The sequence below is a fragment of the Pseudonaja textilis genome, chromosome 2 (assembly GCF_049901715.1).
Source record: "Pseudonaja textilis isolate UNSWEBS1 chromosome 2, rPseTex1.2, whole genome shotgun sequence".
Lineage (NCBI taxonomy): Eukaryota > Metazoa > Chordata > Lepidosauria > Squamata > Elapidae > Pseudonaja > Pseudonaja textilis.
In genome coordinates this window covers 237,390,661-237,407,813 of record NC_141991.1, presented here as the reverse complement: position 1 = coordinate 237,407,813, position 17,153 = coordinate 237,390,661, and the positions used below count along the sequence as shown (strand labels likewise).

Genomic DNA, 17,153 nt, shown 5'->3' with positions numbered 1-17,153 from the left:
GGCCTCTTTTTCTTTTTTAATCTCCCTGTTCCTCTTGTCATCTTAGTCTTTCCTGACTGTTTCTTTCATCCAGATCTTTCTGAGAATATCACATGAGCATTTGGGGTTAAAAATACGAAAAGCACTTCAGTGCCTAGAGCGGGTGTCAGCAACCTGAGGCTCTGCAGCCGCATGAGGCTCTTTGGACCCTGTGCTGTGACTCCCTGTTGGGTGATCCAACCACTGGCTGGCCCCGCCCCTCACCTTCCCTTCTGAGTCATTCTTTGCTTGGCCTGAGAAGATAAAACACAAAGAACAGAAATGAGAAGGGGGAAGCAAGACCCATTTCCCACAGAAAACACCAGAACCACAAAACCTGGGTGGTGGTCATGTGACTAGGTGGGAGTGACACTGAGTTGGCCATGCCCACCCAGGTTTTGTGGCTCCTGGTGTTTTCTGTGGGAAATGGGTTCAAATGGCTCTTTGAGAGTTTAAGGTTGCAGACCCCTGACCTAGAGGAATCAGTGGCTGGGTCTGCATATGATACTAAGCACAACCATGGTTTTAATAAATCATGGTAGGCAATATTCAGAAAGCATACTACTCTATAAGCCAGTGTTTCTCAACCTTGACAACTTTAAAATGCATGGACTTCAACTCCCACAAGTCCCCAGCTGGTATTTTGGCCAGATGAATTCTGGAAGTTGAAGTCCACACATCTTAAAGTTGTCAAGGTTGAGAAACACAGCTATAAATCATGGTTTGTGAACTACAGTGCATACTTGCAATAATATTTTGTTTTGGTATATCGTGTTGCATTAGCTACACACGTCAACCAAGTAGTCTGCCTGCATGTTTTCTTTTTTCTCTCATATTTCCAAAGGCTTTCCCATGAATTAATGGATTTTACTTCAGATTTAAGAATGAAAACCATGTTATCTTTTTTCTTTTACTTTTAGGAATACATTTGAAACATAGGTATACTTATCTGGATTGCTTGAATTTTAGGATCTAAAATGTGCCTTTTTTAAAAAAAAGTAAACCATGCGGGTTGATTCCCCTATTTCTTAATTGAACAATTTGTAAAATTGTCATTAATAAAAAATTGCAATTTTATAATTATTTCTGGAAATAGGATCCTTTGATCTTCCAATTAGGCAGTTACACTTTTAGGTATTGAGCAATCAGAATTTTCAAGGTAGCTCTAAAGAAGATCCTAATTTAAAAAAATCCTTTAAATAAGCTTTTAATTTTTCAGCTGCTTCTTTTAAAACCTGTTTCTGATATCGATCAAATTTAGAGAAAAAGCCTGTTTTTATTTTTTTATTGTTTTGTTGGTGTTTACACCTGGGATAAATGTATATATCAATCAATATATCAATATATCAATCAATATAAATATATATATCAATAAATCAATAAGATCCTTCCAGAAACATTAACTATGACTTGTGACTAAATGAAGATAGTTATAACATCTGAAATCCCTGAAAGAAACTCAAAGTTGTTTTCTCTCAAGGACTATGTAATGATTTTATATCACAAGAAGTTAGATTCTAAGGAAACATTTAAAAGAATATACTTTTTAAACAGTATGAGAATGTTAACACTGAAACCAGCCACTCAGAAATGTGTTGGACTTTTAAATTTATTTATTTATTAATTAAATTTTTATGCTGGCTATTTCCATTGAGGGACTCTGGGCAACTTACAGTTTCATAAAAACAACAATATAAAAGATTTATATTAAAGAAGTGAATTCACTGAATATTAAAAGTTAACTTGTGGAGTTTGGTAGGGAGTTTGGTAGCCTTAAGTGTTAGATGAATAAATAAATATTAGAAATATTCAAGCAGAAATCTAACAGCATCTTTCTAGGACAGGGGTGTCAAACTCATGTCGTCATGTCAACATGTGGCGTATCGCGACTTTCTCCCCTTTGCTAAAAGAGGGGTGGGTGTGGCTAGCGCATGATGTATCCAGGCTGTGGACCATGAGTTTAACACCCCTGTTTTAGGAGGTCTGAATTTGGATTTTCACACTGAGCGATAGATTGGTCTAGATCTAAATACAGGTAGTCCTTGACTTACAACTGCAATTGAGCTCAAAATTTCCATTGCTAAGCAAGAGAGATGTTAAATAAGTTGTGCCTCATTTTACAACCTTTTGTTGTTAAATGAATCACTGCAGTTGTTAAGTGAATTATGTGGTTGTTAAGCCAATCTGGCTTCCCCCATTGACTTTGCTTGTTGGAAACTGACTGGGAAGGTTACAAATGGTGATGACATGATCCTTGGGGATGCTGTCAAGGTCATAAGTGTGAAAACCGGTTATAAACTAGCTTTTTTTCAGTGCTGTGGTAACTTTGAACAGTTACTAAATGAATGGTTGTAAGTCAAAGTCTACTTGAACCTCTTTTCAGCTGTCTGATTCTATGATTCATTTATTCTTCTCCAAAACATCTGGAGAGACCCTCGCTGAAATAGGCTGCTCTAGAGTTAGGCAGATTAATAGGGAATAGAAGACCATGGTGGCGCAGTGGTTAGAATGCAGTACTGCAGGCTATTTCTGCTGACTACAGTTCAGCAGTTCGAGTCTCACCGGCTCAAGGTTGACTCAGCCTTCCATCCTTCTGAGGTGGGTAAAATGAGGACCCAGACTGTTGGGGGCAATATGCTGACTCTGTAAACTGCTCAGAGAGGGCTGTAAAGCACTATGAAACGGTATATAACTCTAAGTGCTATTGCTATTCTCTGGAAAAGCAAGATGCATAGTTCTCCTCTTTAGCAGACCCAAAGAATGTGTAAATCTATCTAAATGAAGGATCTTTTCTGGCTTCTGTATAGAGATGCAGCTCAGTTGTTTTGGCCCTCAGTGCTGTATCTTAGTCATGCCGGATCAATGCTGGAGACTGGGATATATGCATTTATGTAAACTTTATTATACATAAACCATTCATATCCTTATTCACCTTCAGACTTATTGGAACAAGAGACTCTCATTTTCTCCATAGCAGCCGGCCTGCTTCAAATCACCACATTTTCATGGGGCTGCTCTGCTTCATTCTTTGGTATTGAAAGCAATGATGGCAGTTTGTTATTCAGATGATTGGCAGATCGCAGGGTGGCTGCATATTGGGTTGCGGTTCACACAATGTATTGTACAGAAGATCATTGTAGCTGGTAAGGCTGCCCACATGCTTTATATGAATGCTTCTCCCCCCCCCCCCAGTGTGAATTTATTTGCTAACATTTGCATAAAAATTTGTGAAGTTTGAATCCAACCAAGCAATTGCATTTTCTTTGTCCTTCTCCCAATTTTTCCATAGTAGAAAACAGTCAAACGAATTGTTTGGAAATCCTGAATGACATTTCCCTGTTTGCTTTTTTCTAACCTCCTAACATCTTGTTGCTGATCAATACTGGCAAGTATTTTAGGCTGTTCAGTTTTGTGCTTAGCTGCAGATCAAATGTTTGTGAAAATGACAAGAGCAAACTTGATGGAAGCTTGTCTCGCATTTTCTGAAATGACCTTTAAGATAACTTCCTCTCACCTGGCATTTTTGTCAGAATTGGTTGAAAACCCCTTTTTTACAGCTTTTCGCCTCCATCACAACAACTAAGATCAGCAATATTGTTTGCTTCCCCAACATAAAAGTCAGTGTGCATATATAGAAACATCAATTAATGCACAAATTAGTTTACTTGGAAAATTGTTGTTGCACCCTGATTGCATATTATATGCCTTTGGTTTAAATTCCTTTAGAGAAAATACACATCTTTCACTTATCTTTTTTCTTTTTCTTTTTTGTCTGGGAAAAAATGATAGAAAGTCTTCCAACTTAACAGTAAGTTCTGCTCTTGATTCTTTAATTCCAGAATATACCAAGGAACAAGAATGTTCTGCCATAGCTAATGAAAGTTTTAGAGATATTCCCAAAGGTCAAATTTTGTAACAAGATTTCTTTATGCTAAATTTGGAAGAGAACTGAACCCTTTAATTTTATACTGGAAAACACACTTAGAGAGAAGATGTTTGTTCCTTAATTTGAAGAGGGAAATAAGTTCATATGCACAGTCTTTGCTTGAATAAGCTACCTAAATAGACTACCTATCCATGCAAAATTCAGTCTAGGTAGGCCAATACTATGCAGCTGATTCCTCTGGTAAATCAACCACATAATTTTGTAGTAAGCATATTAGATTTAGAGTTGAGACAAAGTTCTCTGGGTGACCAAGCCCATGGCAATCTCTCTACTTAGTCTACCATACAGGATTTTAAGGATAAATTTGAGGAAATACTATGTCATCTTAATTTCAGTAGGAAATATAGTATGAATGCAACATTTTAATTTATTTGTACCCTTCTGTTCACTATGATGATGGCAGAAAACAAGCAAGCATGTATATAAATCTCAGATGTCACTTAGACTCTAGAAAGAATAAAGAAAAGAGCAACAAAGATGATTAGGGGACTTGGAGGCTAAACCATGTAATGAACAATTGGGGGAACTGGAAAGAGAAGGACTAGGGGTGACTTGATAGTAGTCCAACAACTGAGGAGCTGTCACATAGAGGAGTGGGGTCAACCTATTCTCCAAAGCACCCGAGGGCAAGACAAGAAGTAGTGAATGGAAGCTTAACAAAGAGAGATCCATCCTAGAATTAAGGAGAAATTTCCTGTCAGTGAGAACAATTAATCTGTGGAATGACTTGCCTCAAAACGTTATTGGGTGCTCCATCACTGGAGGTTTTCTAGAAAGAGTTTGGACAGCCATTTGTTTGACTAGTATAGGACAGGGGTGTCAAACTTGATTTAATTGAGGGCCCCATCGGGGTTGTGTTTGACCTTGGGGGGGCAGGATAGGTGTGGCCAGCTCAACGTCACTTGTGTCAGGAGCACTCTGCCAGCAAAAATGGACTCCCAAGCTCTGTTTTTGGCTGCCATGGCCTCCTGCGACTCTCTGCCAGTGAAAACAAAGCTTGGGAGGGCCACATGCAGCCCTCCCAAGGTCTGTTTTCATTGGTAGAGGCACTGCGGGCTAGTCCTTTGCTGTTTCCAGGGCAACCCTGTGGGCCAGACATAAGCATCCTGTAGACTGGATCCAGCCCCCGGGCCTTGAGTTTGACATCCCTGGTATAGGGTCTCCTGCTTGAGCAGGGGGTTGGACTAGAAGACTTCCAAGGTCTTTTTTTTTTTGTAAATTTTATTGGTTTTTAAAAACAAACATAAACAAACAAAACATAAAAACCTCAAACTTTCTTCCATAAGTATACAAGCAGTATGCCGGTTGGTCTTTTCTAGCTCTGTTATTCTATATTCTGAATCCATCTCACTAAGGTTATGCAAAGAAAATATATTCTTTTTGTGGTTTTAATGTATTCTTGATTTATTATTTTAAAAAGGAACTGTTTTCTTTTTTTGCATATCAACTGTCACAGTTGATAAAAACAAGCATGTGTCAACCTGCAAAACTACTGGTGAACTACTTTAGGTGTAACATACTGAATGGAGCATTCAGTCCCTTGAACAGGTGATGTGAGCAGCTTTAGTCTTCCTCCGAGGTGGAAAATAGAGGACAAGCTCCATTGATTCTATGCTAGTGAAGCGTATAAAAAACTTTCGGATACGGCCCACGTTTTTGTTCCCTTCCATATTAATTATTTCTTTGAGGATCTTGGCAAGGATAGCTAGCAATTAACCAAGAAGATATATTAGCTTCAGCTACACAGGTGCCTTAAGATGAAATATTATAACATCACAGGTGAGCATCCATGGCAATAATTAAATAATTACCACTGGGCAACTGAATCAAACGGAAGGGCAACCTCCATCTGGATAAGCAAATGTAATTGATGTATAGGATTAATTGGCTGATCAGATGCATGTGAGATGTTAAGGATTAATCCAGGTCTGAAAAAAGCAGTACAAAAGATTTTAAAATTCTTAAGAGTCCATCAGAAGAATACACATGAATACATAGAGGTTTTGGCTAGTCCAGATGAGCTTTTCCTCTCTATATCATTTGATCTCAGTGGGTCTTAGGACAACTGTTGTTATGGATGTCTCAAGAAATTGGAGTCATTGCAGTTATCAACATATAAGAATAACTAACCAATGTTAAAATTTGAATTTATGGACCATGATTGATGTTTCGATTATGTGTCAAGTCAATTCTTAGTGATCATAATAGATTTTCCTCCAGGGTGATAATGATTTATAGGTGTGTGTGTATATAGAAAGTAAGGATTTTGTTTAGTTAATTGAATATAGTACTTCTGTATTCATTGGCTCGGACTTTAGAAGGCAAGAACCAAGTTGGGAAATGCTCATGATAAATGCTTGCTGCTAAACATGTCAAAACATTGTATTGGTAGCTCCCTTGACAGGAGGAGCAGTGAAATTGTGCAACAGGTCATGGACCATTGTAGTCAAGTTTTTCTTCACCCTCCCTGCCTCACAGTTGGAAGCCCCATCTGTTTGTGTGTTTCTTCTGACCTTTGTCTGTCAGTTGGAGAAACAGCTTCCTGCCAGCTGCCTCCCGCTACCCTTATGTTCTCCAGAAACTGACAAAGTCACAGAGACAATTTTCAGTTCACTGTGGGTGAGAGAAGCTTGTAGGGGAGATAGTGCAGGTTGAATAGCTCATGTCCTCAACAGGCTGTTGTATTGTTCCAAATATCCACAAATGAAAAAAAAAACAAAACCCGTAGCTGAGTTCACACTTTGCACTAAGCCCCCAGCATAGCTTGCTTGGTTTTGGTTTAGTATGTTGTATGAATCTAGGCACTGCTTTTGAAAACCTATGCTTTATGTGATATATAATAACAGTCACTGCTATTTATTCAGAAAGCATTTTGTAATCCAGCATTAGGTTGCAATATACATACATGTTTTGCAACATAATGGAAATCAGTGGGGTTTATTTGTAAGATGGCTAAGCCAAAGAATGACATAGAACAATTCAGGCATAGTTTAGTTTTTTAATTGCTGACACACAGTTGACAGAATCTTGCCAGATTAAACTGTTACTACTCTTACCCTAATAGATATTGTTAGAAATGATAGTCACCTAACAGTTGGGTTGGAAATATATAAACCAGGATAGTAATTTAATACTGTATCTTTAAGAGAATGCTGTAATTGTGATTGGATGAGGTTCCTCCAACGGCCATAAGATGGAGCCAGAAACCTGGTTTCTTTCTTCCTTGCATTTCCTGTTTTGCCATTTTGCCTGATCATTGTTCTACTTGGATTATTGTGAGTCTTGCAACTGTTAGCAAACTCCATTCACTGAACTTTGTTTATGATACTTGACTTTGTTTTTGGATTATCCCTGGACTGATACTAACCGCTTTAACCGTGTATGATTTGGACTGTTTGTTGGACTTTGTTTACCCATTTACTGGAAGTAAAACCTACATTTTACTATTCAGTGTATCTGTATGCTGGTCGTGTGTTACTCAACATCCCTCTCACTATGTTTCCCTGAGTGCACTTATTCTCCTAATGGGGAATACCTCAACAGATATACCCCTGGAAGATTCTAGGTAGTGGCTATCCTCATTTTCTTCCTTGCATATCCATCATCCACCTCTGGCTGTGCTGCTGGGAAACTGTCCTTTCACTATAGTTGATCACATAGGCTTCCCCTCCATAGGCACGATCGATCAGAGTTGTTGTGTATAGGATTGCAGTGATACTGTTTAAAATCCAAGATGAACATATTCCAGTCTTCGTTTGGTAACTTTGTTGTTTGTATCTCTCAGAGGATTTCCAGTACTAGCAATTTGGAAATAGGAGACATTGTTTTGCAGTAGTCCATTCCTATATTTCAGGTAGATTTCAGTTGGTCATTTGAAGCTATGATGTGATATCCTTTTTGGCTCTATCTTGTCTCCAATGCATTTTAATAACTATGTGAAATTTTGGCTAAGAGTTAAATTCTAGGAGCATGCTGAAAACACTCAAATCTATGTTTTGTAGCATTTTTGGTGACAATGTGGCTCCTCTGACATATCTCTCTGCAATTGATTGGATGAAGGATCATATTATTTTTAGTTGATATGCCAACTTTGTCCCTCCCAAGAAGAAAATATATTGGTCTTAATCTGAAGTTCCTCCACTTGTAACCTTGAGACCTTGGCTATTGCATGGGACTTTCTGTTTAGTCCCAAAATTTCAGTTGAAGCAAAATACATCAAACAAGTTGGGCTCGGATAAACTCAGATCATATTATATGTGCAGTAAAGTAACTGCATTTTATTGGCTGCCAATTAATTTTGGGAGAAATGCAAACAACTAGTTATTAACTTTTAATGTCTTCTATGACTTATGCTCTGGGTATTTGAGAGAATGTTTCTACCTGTATAATCACCCTCACCATTGAGTTCACCAGTAGACATTTGCCGATAGTTATTGCAAGTCCATCTCATAGTTCAGCCTCTAGATAGCTGGCCCAGGTCTCTGGAATGTACTTCTGACTGATTTGAGGAATTCATCTCTTTCTTAACTATGAAAACACCCTTTTTAAAAAACAGCTCTTTTCCTGTGCTTAATGATTTTCATAGTTGGTTTTTTAAATGTTGATTTTAATATGCCGATAGTCCTCGACTTACGACCACAACTGAGCCCCAAATTTATATTGCATTTGTTAAGTGAGCTTGGCTCCATTTCGCGACCTTTCTTGCCCCATTTGTTAAGTGGATCACTGCGCTTGTTAAGTAAGCAGCACGGGTGTTAGCTGAATCTGGCTCCCCCATTGACTTTGCTTGTCAGAAGGTCATAAAAGGTGATCACATAATCCCACGACATGGCAAAGGTCATAAATACGAGTCAGTTGCCAAGCATCTGACATGAGGCTGCTGCAATGGTCATAAGTGTGAAAAATGGTCTCATAAGTCACTTTTCTAAATGATGTAACTTTAAACAGTCACTAAGTGAACTCTTGTAAGTTGGGGACTATCTGTCTTTGGTTTTTAACAGTGGCTTTATGTTTTGTGGTAATCTGGAAGACACTTCCAGTGATTGCCTAAATAGCAATGCATAGATTACATTAAACGGGCGCTTGATTATCCATGTTCTGTTGAATAAACCACAGTTCATTAGATTCATAAAGTATGTTGAGCCAGAACCAAATACTCCACATTATAACCTTCTACAGTGAATGAACCCAGGCAGTCTTAGTGAAAGTTGTGTTAATTAAAACCTCTGTTACTGTTCACAAATAACAGGTTCTCTCTCTGAATTAAAAAGCCATTTGTGCTGGTGGTGGTGTTTTTTTTGTTTTTTGACATGGAGTAAGTCAGTAGACGTTGGGGGAATTTTAAAAAAAACCAAAAAAGCAGTCACTGACAGTTATTGAAGAAGCTGACCGGTCTAGCTGCAAATTCTTGGAAGCCTGTGGAATCGATAACATTTCAGGGAAATGGCCTGGAACAATTATGTTGTCTCATAAGACATGTTGAGAAGGCTTAAGCAAGGATGGCAGAATAGTCTTATCATACTGATGTCTTGGGGCATGGCAAGGAATGAACAACTCATTTCATTTCTGTGCACATACAGAGACACCTGAATGATAATAGAATAGAATAGAATAGAATAGAATAGAATAGAATAGAATAGAATAGAATAGAATAGAATAGAACAGAATAACAGAGTTGGAAGGGACCTTGGAAGTCTTCTAGTCCAACTCCCTGCTTAGGCAGGAAACCCTACACCACTTCAGACAAATGATTATCCAATCTCTTCTTAAAAACTTCCAATATTGGAGAATTCACAACTTTTGGAGCCAAGCTGTTCCACTAATTAATTGTTCTAACTGTCAGGAAATTTCTTCTTAGTTCTAGGTTGCTTCTTTCCTTGATTAGTTTCCATCCATTGCTTTTTATCCTACCTTCAAGTGCTTTGAAGAATAGCTTGACTCCCTCTTCTTTGTGGCAGCCCCTGAGATATCAGAACACTGCTATCGTGTCACTCCTAGTCCTTCTTTTCATTAAACTAGACATAACCAATTCTAGCAACTATTCTTTATATGTTTTAGCCTCCAGTTCCCTCATCATCTTTGTTGGTTAGAACATGTGGTTGCACTCATTTCTGTCCCATCTAACACTTCCCCATTTCTATATAAAGTTAAGGCAGATGTATCTATTGAGGAACTTTAAAAGTCAGTCCAGAGAGCTTATTAACACTTAGCAATAGCACTTAGACTTACATGCTGCTTCACATTGCTTTACAGCCCCTCTCTAAGCAGTTTACTGAGTCAGCATATTGCCCCCAATAATCTGGGTCCTCATTTTACCCACCTCAGAAGGATGGAAGTCAACCTTGAGTCAACCCTGAACCTGGTATGATTTGAACTGCAGGCAGCCGGCAGTCAGCAGAAATAGCCTGCAGTACTGCATTCTAACCACCACTGCACCACCACGCTCTTTCTGTATTGACAAAATGAATCAGATTTCCCACAGTTCTTAGCTTTGCACAGTGGCCTTACGCTGTAGAGTTCATGGAGAGGGAAGACTAGTTTGAGAATAAACCCCAACCAAAGAGTTTACTTCTTAGAAAGCAGAACATTTTGAGTTTTCATTGGGTCCCAATGATTTTTTTTTTCAGTGGGGAGTAGAGTTTCAACTAAGGGTCAAGTACGTTTGCTACCTTCATGATCAGACCTATTTTCCAGCCCCTGCAAATGTGGGCATTAAATTTCTGGGCCCAATTCAGAGTTCTGGTTTGACATTACACAGCTTGATCCTAGGGTTATTTTAGGAATTGTCTTCTCCTGGGGGAATCTTTCTGGTCTGTTCATAGAGATATGGAAAGGATACTTTTCTCTAATTCAGGGAACATGAGCTCAAAGGTGATAACTTCATCTACAGCTTGTCCACCTGGAACCCACACTGTATATCGGACATTAACACGATTGAGCGGAGGTATTTCAGAGGTATTTCTCAAGAGGAGTACTCCACTCCTCTACTCACAATGGAATTCCCTATGCCTCCAGGTTTGAAATTTTGGGCTTGGACAATCTGGAACTGCGCTGCCTGCAGTCCGATCTAAGCATAGTACACAAAATTGTCTGCTACAACATCTTGTCTGTCAATGACTTCTTCAGCTCCCACCACAATAATATACTGGCAAACAATCAATACAAACTCAAAATAAAGTGCTCCAAACTTGATTGCAGAAAATACGACTTCAGCAACAGAGTAGTCAATGCCTGGAATGCCCTATCTGACTTGGTTGTTATAGCCACAAACCCTCAAAGCTTCAATCTCAAACTGTCTACCGTGGACCTGACCACATTCTTAAGAGGTCCTTAAAGGGGGTGTGCATAAGTGCACCAGCGTGCCTACCGTCCTTGTCTTACTTTCCCCATTTATCCGTATTTACTTCCTTTGTTCATGTTTATGTTCATATCTGCACTTGTTATCTTGTACATGTTTGACAAACAAATAAATAAAATACAATAAATAAGACCATGCCCCCAGAAGATTGTTTGGTACAGTACTCTTCATCCTAACTTTCTGTAAGCTGGTGAAAACCGTCTTGTTTGAACAAATATTATAGGTTGCTCGATTTTTATTTTACATCTCTTGTGCTTTTTGTTGCTGTTTGAACAATTGAACTGGGTGATATAAAAATACAATAAATAAAGTATATTTCAGGTTTTTTTATTGCTTTTTGTTGAGGAAAAGAATGCCAATTCTAATCGGGTTAATATAACAATTCATTAAAAACAAAGATGTAAAGATTTCTCTCTCTAGTCATGAAAATCTTTTCAAAGTCATAGCACCGAAATCATATACCATTATCTATCACCAACATCCTTCTCACTGGTTCTCACAACCTTTTCCCTATTTTATAGGTTGTAGTTAGGTAATCTTTGCGTAAGGAGGGCACGGGGAGTAGCAATTAAGCTTCCTTCCCTGCAAATTCCAACCCAGGTGGGACATGCCCTTTTTTTTTAAAAATAAAAGAGAGAAGAAAATAAAACAGCATAGTGTGGTTTTAATACACTATAAAGCTTGACCATTTGAAGTCATTCATAGAAAAAAAAAACAAAAGCCATGTGTGCATCTGTAGTCACTTTATATTACTGAAGATGTTTTTGTTTCTTGCAACTCCTTAATGCTTTGTCTTTTTTTTTTTTTTGAAACAGATAGGTTGGGGCCTCCTGTGGACATAACACTGGATTCTTTGAACTGCACTGCACTTAGCATTCAATGGAGAATGCCTCAGCAGCATGCAAACACCATCACAGGGTACACTGTAAGTATGTGTTGATTTTATTTTTCTGCCAGACATATGCAGGTCATTAAAAGCACTTTTAATTAGATGGGCAAAGTCAGGAGCATCCACTAGGGGGTGTGGGAGTGTTTCAAAAGGTCAAGATGGTGCTTTAATTATGCAATAGAAATCCCAATATTCCTGGTCACTTTCTTCATCTTTTTGACCATACATGGTCAAAAGTACTAACTAGGTGCATGCCTTCGATCAGGGGTCTCCAACCTTGGCAACTTTAAGCCTGGCGGACTTCAACTCCCAGAATTCCCCAGCCTGGGAGATTCTGGGACTTGAAGTCCACCAGGCTTAAAGTTGCCAAGGTTGGAGACCTCTGCCTTAGATTGATTAGATTCTAAAGTGCATACCTTAGATTGCTTTAGTTACAAAATTCTCAGTTGAATTTTGCTCAAGAGGGGTGAACAACTTTTCCTCTTTGCAGAAGAACTGGCTTCCCTTGTACTTCCATTGTTGTGAAGAAGATGAATATTTTCCTCTGGATTTTATGATAAATTATCAAACCAGTTTCTGTTTCCTAGTCTACCTGTCCATGGGACTGATTGGTTTACTCATAGTTTCCTCCTTAAAAATATATATCTTTATAAAACCAATTAAGAAGGTACTTTCCAGGGCTGTCACCTGCGATTCATCCTAGTGATTTTAAATAATAGAATAAATGTTTAAATAAACATTATAGAAGAAAGGCATATGAGAACGGCGAGTATTAATATCAGAGTAGCTGCATTGGTACTAGAGAAGGAAATGTACCCAGTTTTGGGGATTGCTGGAAACTCTTGGATAACCTTGCCTGAATTTTGATGTTTAATGTATTTAGGCCTAGTTAGTACTTAGATGGGAGATCATTAAAGACTAACAAAGCCATAAGGATGGCAGGAAGTTGAAAAAATATCCAGAAAGATAGCAGTAACAACCCATTTCTATACTGTTTCCAAGACAACAATATGCAGGTCCATGGGAACTTCAGGTGTTAAAGTTGACCTGAAGGAAACTTTATTTTTCATTTGTTTTAGCTTTAGCAGGTCTCTGAAAAAAAGGTATACAATTTAGTGTAAAATACTCATTGCTGTTGAAGAAGACTCTTAAGAATCCCTTGGACTGCAAGGAGATCAAATCAGCCAGTCTTAAAGGAAATCAATCCTGACCATCCTTTGGAAGATCAGATACTGAATCTGAAGCTCAAATACTTTGGCCAGCTAATGAGAAAGGGGACTCGTTGGAAAAGACCCTGTTGTTGGAAAGGATTAAAGGAGAAAGGGGAGGGAGAGAATAACATGATTAGAGAGCGTCATCTATGCAATGAACATGAATTTGGACAAATTCTAGGACACAGTGGAGGACAGAGGGTCTTGGCATGCTATAGTTCATAGGGTCACAAAGATTTGGACATGACTTAGTGAGTGAACAACAACAGAGACATTGCTAAATACATGCTCCACTACATTTTGCTCTATCGTATAAATGAGAAGGTGATATCTACTGCAATGGGTGGCTTTCAGTGGATATCCGCTTCAAACAAGTATGCAATTGCTCAGACTGGATGAGACCAAGGGGTGCCCTATGCACAACCCAACAATGGAGCCCCTCAATGACTGCGAAACTCTCATGCCATGAGACCGAAACCAATGTGATATCTGCTGACATCTTCCAACCAAACTTTTAAACTTGACTCATTCACCTTGAGAAAGAGAAAGGTTTTAATTTTAAACAATACAAATCAAAATCAAACACAGCAGATGAGGACAATTGCAAAAAAAAAAAAATCAACTAAGGACCAATGTGACAATGAAAGAATTAAGGGTGTGATAGCTGGGAGGGAAAACAATCCAATGCCCCCCTTCCCTTGGTGCCCTAATAATAACATACTTGCTTTGCTGAACAGTTAATCCAGGGCTGCAACCACTACAAATGTGGCAGTAAAATGCAACGAGGTATTTTATAGCAAATTGAAGAGGGGCTAAATGTAGTATCAAGAAGACATGAAAGCATAATGCAGTGGCAAGCCTCATGGTTCACCTGAGTAACTTTGCTGCATGAGCTGCATTGGCTTCCAGTTGCTTTCTGGGCGCAATTCAAGGTACTGGCTATCACCTTTAAAAACACTATATGTCACAGGAGGACAACCTTTCCCTGAGGTACCTGCCTAGATAGAAATGAAGTTGCCACCTGATGAGATCTCAGAGGCATGCCTTCTCAGTAGCTGCCCCAGTGCCTTGGAATAATCTCCCACCTGAAACCAGTGGTATTCCTACACTTTATAGGTGTAAGGGAAGGAGTGGCAGAACCTGGGGGTAGAAATAAAAGAGGGATGAGCCTAGAATTTCAATGTAGCCACAAGTGAATCAAATCCAAGTCACCTGGCTAACTCCTAGCAGTTGCTAACCATCAGTTGTGAATATTCCTGTGCATAGGCCCTGACTAGCAATAAATCAGTTTAATTGGACTTTCACCTGTCTTTTGCACCTGACAGGAGGGTTGTGAAGACCTGGCTCTTTCCAGTGGTGGAATTCAAATAATTTAACAACTGGTTCATCGAGGGCAGGTTGGCTGTCGTGGGAGACGTGGCCCATCCCTTCCTCCAGCTCCATTGCACAGGTGGAAAGAGCTTCCCACGACAGCCAACCTGACCCTGGGTGAACCGGTTGTTAAATTACACCCCCCCTCCACACACACAGTATCAAAGTGGATCCTGGGTGCTGCGCTGCAATGGAGAGATGGGAAACAGTGGCCAGCACAAGGAAAGGAGGAGGAACAGGGAGGAAAAAAGAGGGAAAGCAGCCTCCTTTCCTCATGCCGGCCGCTTCATTGCCCATTTCTCCATTGCAGCACAGCACGGTGCCTAGGATCCACTTTGATAGTGGGGGAGGGGGGAATTTAACAACTGGTTCACTCAAACTGGTGCGAACCAGCTGAATGCCACCACTGGCTCTTTTCCCAAGCACTGGCATGGCTAGGCTAGGGTTGACTGAGAAGAGGTTTGGTCTGTGCCTGGGAGAAAGGGTACTTTTATTTTTAGACATGTTTTTGTGGATTGTTGTAAACCATATAAAATCAGATTCTGGAATAGGCCATGAATTATTGGTATAAAATATATGAGTTAGAATTATAAAGTTAAAAAGACTACCTGTGTCATCAAAATTTGACTTGAAGGGTCTTAAAATATATATATATATATATATATGAAAGGAAGTTGCTTACCTTACATGGAAAGAGTACACAAGGACATTGAGGCAATACTGTATATTGGACAGTATAAATCCAAAGCAGGGGCAAAAAACATTCCCAGAATTTCAAAGAGGAATTTATTTATTTATCTCCCTGCTAGAGAAGCACCATGTGTGGATTAGTTAAACTTGTAATAAAGTGCCATCATCTCTTGATCAACAAAATATGGAACAAGACTATATGGTTTAGACCTCTTCTCAATTATATCTGCAAATATCTGAAACTGAAGAAGGGAGGTGTGAAAAATTTCTTCTTGAAAGTAAAAGAAAAGTCCAATACATGGAAAAAGAAATGGCGAATTAACTAGTAGGGTTCACAAAAGGAAGAAGGACACGGGATCCGATACCTGTCATATAAAGAGTAATGGAGACAGCAAGAGAATATGAGAAGGAGATACACCTTTTTCTTTATCAACCACAACTAGGCCTTTGATTGTAGGTCATGCCAGAGTGTGGAATACATTAAGGGTAATTGGCATGCCAGAACATCAGATTATTCTTCAGAGGGACTTTACAATGAGCTGCTGTAAGAAATGAATTTTGGAAAAATGAAGTGGTTCAGAATAAGAAAGGGAGTGAGGTAAGAATACATATAGTCCCCATATGTTTAATTTATATAGTGAATATATTATAAGAATGGTAGGAGCAGATGAAATGACAGCTGGACTCAAATTTAGCGGCTGACATGCTAATCCTTTGAGATATGCAGATGATATCCTGTTATTAGCCAAAAATAAAGGAGATTTAGCTAATTATTAAAGTAAAACTGGAAAGTTAAAAAAAAATCCTATCAGTTGATCTCAGAAGAAATCAAAACTGATTACTACAAGAAATAGAAACTTACGTATTTTGGGCATGTGGCATGAGCAGATGATAGGCTAGAAAAAACGACTCTGCATGACAAGTTGGAGGGAAGTAGAAGGACAAGAGAACTATGGATAAGGCAAGTGGATAATATCAAAGTGTGATATAAGACCATTCTTGGAAGAGTTATTGGAGACAGGATGTAAGGATTACTATTTTTCCATGTAGTGGAAATATAATATACCCATGTATTGATTTCTTTGCATTTTTATTGCTTTAATATCTGCTCAAGGTGTTCTACACTGAGGTCAAGGCTGATGAACCAGTTAGGCAACAGTCTCATGATGTACCTCTCAGTTTGGATATGCTTGGCATGGTGAGTGGCAATATTTTTATATTTATTATACAAATATTCATATATTTATTCTCTGGATTTTTGACAGCCACCCATAACCATATAAATAAAAATATAAATCAATTAAAAAGGCACAGAATTTCAGTGTACTATCTTATCATTTTCCATCTCACTGTGATTCTCATCAAAAATCTGAGGGAAATACAGTGCTTTTACTGCCTTCCTAAAGGCAGTGAGGTCCTAAGAGTGAGGTCTATCCTAATGTTAGGCTTAATAGTAATAGCACTTAGACATATATACCACTTCATAGTGCTTTACAACCTTCTCTAAGCTGTTTACAGAGTCAGCATATTGCCCCAACAATCTGGGTCCTCCTTTTACCAACCTCGGAAAGATAGAAGGCTTGAGTCAACCTTGAGCCAGTGAGAATTGAACAGCTGGCAGTCAGCAGAATTAACCTGCAATACTGTATTCTAACAATTGAGTCACTATGG

The 17,153-nt window shown here is 38.8% G+C and overlaps 1 protein-coding gene across 2 annotated transcripts in view; it reads left to right on the top strand.

The window, feature by feature from the left end:
* EGFLAM (EGF like, fibronectin type III and laminin G domains) overlaps positions 1 to 17,153 on the top strand; it is a 119,412-nt gene that overhangs the window by 28,590 nt on the left and 73,669 nt on the right. For both annotated transcript variants that reach the window (XM_026715848.2, XM_087927371.1), the window contains exons 2-3: positions 12,137 to 12,246; positions 16,597 to 16,680. In XM_026715848.2, coding sequence (XP_026571633.2) covers positions 12,137 to 12,246; positions 16,597 to 16,680 — 194 coding nt within the window. The remainder of the gene's footprint in view (positions 1 to 12,136; positions 12,247 to 16,596; positions 16,681 to 17,153) is intronic.